The following is an 8290-nucleotide window of genomic DNA, read 5'->3' as shown; positions in this document are numbered from 1 at the left end:
ATAACTAAAGATTAATTTATTCTTCATAATATAAATAAATTAATTATAAATTAAAGGATATTTATATTTCATTTTAATAAATAAAAAATGTCCACAAGCCCAGTGCGTTTCATTTTGAGTCACGCCATTAAACAAGGACAGGGTCCTATTATTATTATTATTATTATTATTATTATTATTTTTTATAACAAAGAACTACTTACTTAACAACAGTGGAAGGCTTGCAACGGATACACCGAGAGAAGATAGAAAAAGAATATCAAGCAGGGAATATAATTTTTTAATTTTTATCAATGATGCGACTTCACAAACTGTACCATCGCCTCACTCTTCTCCCCTTTTCGCCATTATCGTTCCCTTCTAATCCCTCTCTCCTCCCTCTCGCTCCTCCGCTGCGTCTCACGCTCCGTCGCCGAACCTCACCCAACTTCGCTTCCATGGCTTCCTCGCGCTTCCGCAATTTAGCACCTCTCGCCGCCGAAGACGGCGCCGGCTCCGTTACTTCCTCCGCCACCGCCGCTACTTCCGTTGATTACGATGGTTAGCTCAACACGCATTTCTTCCACTACTCTTTTTACGGTTATCCAGCAAGATTATGTGTTTCTGATAGATTAATCTTTTGATGCTTATTCACGCGATTGATCGGTCACCTAGAGGAATATAATTTCGCTGCGCCATCTTTGTATCGGTTCACTCGATTCACTCGATTATCATTCAGATAGATACTGTGAAAATACGAAATTATCATGATTCCATCGCTATCAACGTAATTGAGTAACCGATTGTTAATATACTATTAACTGTATTGTTGAACTTATTTTAAACTAGTTAAAATCTTTTACAGCTAGTGAAATATTGTATGTATTTAATTCAACGATTTGCACCTTTTTCACTGACGGTATAGAGTTTTATATGAACAACGATAAAGATTGAGCTACTGAAAAGTTTGGCACATGAAGTGAAGAGATTCACTTCATATTCTATCATATACTTCTTGGTCCTTATTTATGTATTCGAGCCTTGCACTTTCTACATATAGTATTTTGAGCTTCTGACTGGACTAGAATATGGACCGGACATAGTTGTACAATGCATATACATCTATATTATTGTTTAGATTGCTTTACTGTTTCTAGTTGCTGACTTTTATTTTAATTGACCAATGTTAGATGAGTCAACAACAGGAGGAAGGTATCGCGTTCCTCCACCCGAGATCAGGGATATTGTTGATGCTCCACCTGTACCTGCATTGTCGTTTTCACCACTCAGGGACAAAATTCTTTTTCTCAAGCGAAGAGCTTTACCTCCGCTAGCAGAAATAGCAAGGCCGGAGGAAAAGCTGGCTGGTATACGTATTGATGGGAAGTGCAATACTAGGAGTCGCATGGCATTCTACACTGGTATAGCGATCCATCAAATTCTTGCTGATGGTACATTAGGGCCAGAGATTGAGGTGCATGGTTTCCCTGATGGTGCTAAAATAAATTTTGTTTCTTGGTCTCCCGATGGTTGGCATTTGTCCTTTAGCATTCGTGTGAATGAGGAGGACAGTGATTCTAGTAAACTCACAGTATGGATTGCAGATGTGAAAACAGGGAAAGCTAGACCGTTGTTTCAGTCACCTAATGTACATTTGAATGCAGTTTTTGACAATTATGTTTGGGTGAATAACTCTACATTGTTAGTTTGCACCATTCCATCGTCTCGTGGAGCTCCGCCAAAGAAACCTTTGGTTCCTGGTGGCCCAAAAATTCAAGCCAATGAGGAGAAAAACATTATACAAGTAAGAACATTCCAGGATTTACTGAAGGATGAATACGATGAAGATTTGTTTGATTACTATGCCACCTCACAGCTTGTTTTAGCTTCTTTGGATGGTACTAAAAAGGAAATTGGTCCACCAGCTCTTTACACCTCTATGGACCCTTCCCCGGACCATAAGTACATTTTGATTAGTTCAATTCACAGGCCATACTCTTTCATTGTACCTTGTGGAAGATTTCCAAAGAAGGTACAGTTATGGAGTGCTGATGGAAAATTAATCAGGGAGCTTTGTGACTTGCCCCTTGCTGAGAATATTCCAATTGCATTCAATAGTGTGCGAAAAGGGATGCGATCCATTAATTGGAGAGCTGATAAGCCATCAACTCTTTACTGGTACTGATCTGAATTTTTAATTTATGTTTTCTGCTGGGGCAGGTGCATCAGGGACATTACAAATTACTATAACTTAATTAAACTTAGAAGGCATTTTTTTTAATTTAGACATTTTAAGTATGCAGGTGTGTGTGTTTTTCTTCCATTATTTTCTCTTAAAATTTATAAGTGCTCATAAACTTAAACTTACCAATAGTGTGTAATTGTGTATCTTCAGTGTTTAAGTTCATTGACATGCAAATTATACTAAGCATGCCCCTTATAAGCAATAGTTCAGGTCTATAACTTAGCGTGTCTGTATATGCATTTATTAAATATCCACGGCATGAACACAAACTGGATGCATGAATTATATAAGTATGAAATTGTTTATTGTTATTGATCGAGAGTTTTAATTATGACATATCCTGGATATTCTATACACACTCAGAGAGAGGCTAAAGTACATTCACAGCCTCCCTGCCAAAATAACATTGATGTTGGTTTTGCATCACATATATTTGAGGGTGTGTGCTCATGGAACATTAGGTTCAGGTATTTCAAATATAAGGTTTTTTCTTTTAACTAAAGAACTCATGTTGTAGGTCATGTTGGATTACATATGATTTTTTTTCTTCAGCTGACTTCCACTGTTCTCATCATATGCACTTCTCTTAATTAGATGTTTCATCTTCATTCACAATCAAACTTGATTTCTTTTATTCAATATACAATTTGAATTTTTTTTCCCTTCATTTTTACATTGTTAGTTTTTTAATTCCATTTGTCATATGTGGATTTGTTTTGTGATTTCTTTATCTGTTTGAATTGCTTCATTTGAGGCTTCTAGGGTAGAAACACAAGATGGAGGTGATGCAAAGGTGGAAATTTCTCCTCGTGATATAATTTACACACAGCCTGCTGAACCACTAGAAGGGGAACAGCCAACAATATTACACAAGCTTGATCTCCGCTATGGGTATGGATATAATTGATTGATTTACATTGATTTCTTCTTTTTAATTTATCTACTTCTCTGTGTATTATTCACAATGACATTATTGGATTAATTTACAAGATCAGTCATTGCTTCTTGGTATTGAAAAAGGCAAATATGCTTCTGATTGCCGAGGTTTATAGTTGCACTGGTTTGGATGCCAAATCTTGTCCATCAATTGTCTATCCCAACCCAATGCTGTACTTACTATTTATATTTATTTAAATGGTTGCTCATCATGAACAACATTTGGTTTGATTTGCATGCCCCTTTCTTAGTTTGGACTAATAATTGTTCTTGCAAAGAATAGTCTGAGTTATTATTATTTTTATGTCTATCTCATGCCATGAACATCTAAGTAACAGTTGTTAGGAAAATTCCTTGTCATGCTTATGGTAAACTTCTCTATCTTTGTCCCCTTTATTTTTATTGGTGGGGGTTGAGAGATAAGTTGGACACAATATTGTGCTTAGCCTCTAATATCACGGGTGATGTTTCTGTTTTCCATATCTACAGAGGGGTTTCTTGGTGTGATGATTCTCTGGCGCTGGTATATGAATCTTGGTACAAAACACGGAAAATAAGAACATGGGTAGTCTCTCCTGGATCTGAAGATGTAGCTCCACGCGTCCTATTTGATAGATCTTCAGAAGATGTGTATTCTGATCCTGGCTCTCCTATGATGCGGAGAACTCAAGCTGGGACATACATTATTGCCAGGATAAAGAAGGAAAGTGATGAAGGGAGATATATTATACTGAACGGAGTTGGTGCTACAGAAAAAGGAAACATTCCATTCCTTGATCTGTTTGACATGTAGGTGTCTTAAATTGCTTGTCTTGTTTTGCATATGTTCTCACAGATTCCCTGTTATGATATGATGGTTTGAACCAAAATGTTACAGAAATACAGGTATTAAGGAACGAATCTGGGAGAGCGATAAGGAAAAGTATTATGAGACTGTTGTTGCTCTAATGTCTGATCAGGTAGAAGGGGATTTGCATTTAGATAAGCTGAAGATACTGACTTCTAAAGAGTCAAAAACTGAAAACACCCAATATTACTTTGTTAGCTGGCCAGATAAAAACATTGTTCAGATTACAAATTTCCCTCATCCATACCCTCAGCTTGCATCATTGCAAAAAGAGATGATCAGGTATCAAAGAAAAGATGGGGTTCAACTTACTGCTACATTATACCTGCCACCAGATTACAATCCATCAACAGATGGCCCTTTGCCATGCCTGGTTTGGTCTTACCCAGGGGAGTTTAAGAGCAAAGATGCTGCTGGACAAGTTCGTGGTTCTCCAAATGAATTCGCTGGTATAGGCTCCACATCAGCCCTTCTTTGGCTGGCTAGAAGGTATTGATTGTCTTTGCCAAGTATGGGTTCTGTTTGGCTATTTCTAATTTAGCATTATTGATTCAACATATATTTCTCTAATAAGCTGGATCGTTCTTTGAATACTTTAAATACTACAGGTTTGCAATTCTATCTGGTCCTACCATTCCTATTATTGGTGAGGGTGATGAAGAGGCAAATGATAGGTAACTTGATAATGATATTGTTATAGCTGTAGGATCTTTACCATTTACTTATCACTAAATAGTTGTTGAGCACCATGAATTTCATTTTCATTTTCTCTTCAAATTGGAGTTTCATATATTTGGACTTGTAAGGCTTTTTATTCTTTTCCAGCATGTTCAAATTTTGATATGATATAAACTAAATATCTTTGTTCCAGGTATGTAGAACAATTAGTTGCAAGTGCGGAGGCTGCTGTGGAGGAAGTTATCCGGCGTGGGGTAAACTTTTTTTTTACTATATGGAGAATATAAAGTTGTTAGTATGATTGAAATATGATGACTCGACATTTTGGGTTGTCACTTGTCACATCTAGGTAGCTGATCCTATGAAAATAGCTGTTGGTGGACATTCCTATGGTGCCTTCATGACTGCTAACCTCCTGGCACACGCACCTCATCTTTTCTGTTGTGGAATAGCTCGATCTGGTGCTTACAACAGAACTCTTACTCCTTTTGGTTTTCAGGTATTGCTTGTAATGGCTTTTATTTTTTGGGTTCCAGTATCCATAGATTGTCTTTTCTTTTGTCCTATAGTTCATTCTAATCTGCTTTCATACCCTATTCTTTGAACTGCATGTTACATTGAGTGTATTTTAGAATGGTGACAATGGTCTTATGTGTCTTTTCTCCATTTCCTTCTGTAGAATGAAGACAGAACTCTTTGGGAGGCCACTAATACTTATGTAGAGATGAGTCCTTTTATGTCGGCTAATAAAATTAAGAAGCCCATCTTGCTTATCCATGGGGAAGAGGACAATAATTCAGGAACATTAACCATGCAGGTAAGAAAGGATTTCTTGCCCGAGCTATTGTCATAAGCTATTGCTGTATTTTGGAAAAAACCTGGAGTCCTTTCATTAGCCAATTGCTTGCTGCTTACCTTTTGTCCTGCTATGCAGTCAGACAGATTTTTCAACGCTTTGAAGGGTCATGGTGCTCTTTGTCGGCTGGTGATTCTGCCTCATGAGAGTCATGGTTACACTGCCAGAGAAAGCATCATGCATGTCCTCTGGGAAACAGATAGATGGCTGCATAAATACTGTGTGTCAAACAGTTTTTGTGCAGGAGAAGACCACGCAACTGGCACCGTCAAAGAACATGTTAGCAAAGGAACCACAAATGCTGAAAGCAAAGTGGTTGCAACCAGCGGAGGTGGCAACAAAGAGGCGTCTGATCTTGAGTCCGAAGAATTTCATTCTCGACCGAGATCGTCCTTGTGGTAACCACATCTTCAGCTTTAATTTTAATTTGAAAAAGCACCTTCTACTGAAAGTTAATTATTTATTGATGATGGTAAATTTGCAAACAGTAAGTCCCTATATAGCTTGGGACATATTGTGCTACCTTGTGAAGAGGAGTACGGGGAGCGTACCTTCTTGTTGCTAGTTTATCTAAATGTAATTTAGCACTTCACAAGCAACCAACGAATTTAGACAACAATAGTATAAAAATGATTCTTACTGCTTATTTTATCCATATATGCATACTTTTTACCTTGAGCTTTTAATTTTGTAGAAGAATGATCCGATCTTTGACTGTCAAGGACTAAAATGGAAGCATCCAAATGATGCATATGGAAGACAGAGCAGCAAGATGCCTTTCACTGAAAAATGGAATGCGTTCATAGTAACAGAGAGCACTTACATTGTCAGTACGGGAATCTCAAATGCCCTCCATAACGTGATGTACTTGAAAAACTACTATAGCAATAATAGAATTGATGGTGCAGTAGCAAGTTGGCTAAACTATCTTCATAATTTGACAGGATGGCTCACCATCTGTCGCTCGGAAGGCTCGTTAGCGGCTTAGCCGAATAATTTGACAAAGCAATCTAATATACTTGGGGAATAACCAAACTACTACTTATTCTTCCGATGCCGTTTGGGCTTGCTTCTGATTTTGCCTTTCCAGTCGGTGGGGTTGTGATTCTTTTTACTGCATATACAATTGTACTCTAACGCCAAATCTAGGAGATTGGTATGATCAGTGGCCGAACATCAATAAAAAATTTAGGAGTGCCAAATTAATTGTTTTATATATAAATTAAATTTTTTATTAATTAAAAAAAACAATTTTTTATTTTCTCTACTCAAAATAAATATGCATAATAATAAAATTCAAAAAAAATATATTATCATTCATTAGTTATAATAATCATAAAATATATATATATATATATATATAGAGAGAGAGAGAAGGGTTTAAACGATACCGGTGTAACTTTTAGTAAATGTTACACCTCTCAATAATTTTATATTAAATGTGAATTTTATAAATCCAACCGTTAGATTGGAAGTTCTTTACTCTTAGATCATATATACAAAATTTTATAGTAATCCAACATGATTTGATACTTCATTTTTATAAAACAAAATTGACGTAATATATTTATTTCAAAATATATTAAAATATGAACACTTTGATTACCATCAAGTTGTTCAATTTTAATAAAATTTGACATACACATATAAATTGATATGAACTTTCAATCTAACGGTTGAATTTACAAAATTTACATTTAATTTAAAGTTATTGAGCGGTGTAACACTTAGTAAAAGTTACACCGATGTCATTTGAACCCTCCTCATATATATATATAGGGAGCATATCAAGTGAGAGGAAATTTATTATGAGAGATGAGAGGGTTAAAATATAACCCTTAGATTAATTTCCTCTCACTTGATTAAACTCCAAATTTTCTCTCACTTAATCTAAGGGTTATATTTTAACCCTCTCATTTCTCATAATAAATTTTCTCTCACTTGATATGCTCCATATATATATATATATATATATGAATATATATATAAAAAAATATTTAAAAAAAAGTTTGGGGGAGCTACCCTGTCCCTTAAAAAGTCCGCCACTGGGTATGATGTTTGTTTACATAGAACCCTACATATTTTTGCGTAACAAGTTCCATACATTCCATATTTTCCGTGATATTTGAGAAGTTAGGCTTGAGAATATAACTTTATGACCTACAAAATTCGATAAAGAGTATTGATTTGGATTCCTTTTGGTCGTGGAATAATTTGTCTTGAATATTGGATTAAACGTTTTTAATTCCTATAAGTAGGGCAATGTTTATTTATTTATTTATTTTTTGGCATCACATTTATAAAAATGTTTAATGTGGCTTTTATTTTCAAAATATAGAGATAAAAAACATATCTTTGTTAAGTATAATATTGCTATTTTTTTTTGTCTTGCCACAAAGTATCTTTTACTATTGCATCATATACTAATTTTACTTGTGTATTATAATTGGTGTTCGTCTAATGAGTTTTCATCCAAATCAAAGTTTTTACTAAATATATTATTCTTATAACATGTAAACACAGAAAGCTTATTATTATATGTGTGTTTGGTTTATTGTTAAAATCTTATAAACTTACGTTTAACGAAAAAGATAAGAAAAATTACTTTGTATTTTAGTGTTTTGATACGCGTGTTTTTACATTTTCGTTAAAAAAACGAATTTCCAAACATGTCATCTCGTCGAGTTACATATAATACTACTTTTGACACTCTTTACGACACTGGTTTTCTTTAAGAACAAGAATTAAT

The 8290-nt window shown here is 35.2% G+C and overlaps 1 protein-coding gene across 2 annotated transcripts; it reads left to right on the top strand.

Moving 5' to 3' along the window:
- The first annotated feature begins 223 nt into the window (after positions 1-223).
- Positions 224-6595, top strand: LOC109814744 (Prolyl oligopeptidase family protein). 2 transcript variants are annotated; one of them, XM_020379250.3, is made up of 11 exons: positions 224-540; positions 1170-2157; positions 2987-3115; positions 3650-3949; positions 4038-4496; positions 4616-4681; positions 4879-4939; positions 5035-5184; positions 5365-5502; positions 5620-5939; positions 6239-6595. In XM_020379250.3, coding segments are annotated over exons 1-11 (2859 nt in total). In that variant the 5' UTR covers positions 224-293; the 3' UTR covers positions 6240-6595. The 2 variants fall into 2 exon arrangements, with proteins under 2 accessions (XP_020234839.1, XP_020234838.1); XM_020379249.3 differs by having other exon boundaries at positions 225-540; positions 6236-6595.
- Positions 6596-8290: the final 1695 nt, after the last annotated feature.

Source organism: Cajanus cajan, chromosome 6 (assembly GCF_000230855.2).
Source record: "Cajanus cajan strain Asha chromosome 6, NIPB_CcT2T_4, whole genome shotgun sequence".
NCBI lineage: Eukaryota > Viridiplantae > Streptophyta > Magnoliopsida > Fabales > Fabaceae > Cajanus > Cajanus cajan.
This window is presented reverse-complemented; position numbering and strand designations above follow the sequence as displayed.

What these genes read in the sequence shown, in the direction of transcription:
- LOC109814744 (XM_020379250.3), top strand. Translation starts at nt 294, where the DNA reads ATGATGCGACTTCACAAACTGTACCATCGCCTCACTCTTCTCCCCTTT. An exon ending in AAGCCATCAACTCTTTACTG is followed by an intron (nt 2,158 to 2,986) that starts GTACTGATCTGA and finishes TGAGGCTTCTAG; the next exon opens with GGTAGAAACACAAGATGGAG. An exon ending in CTTCTTTGGCTGGCTAGAAG is followed by an intron (nt 4,497 to 4,615) that starts GTATTGATTGTC and finishes TAAATACTACAG; the next exon opens with GTTTGCAATTCTATCTGGTC.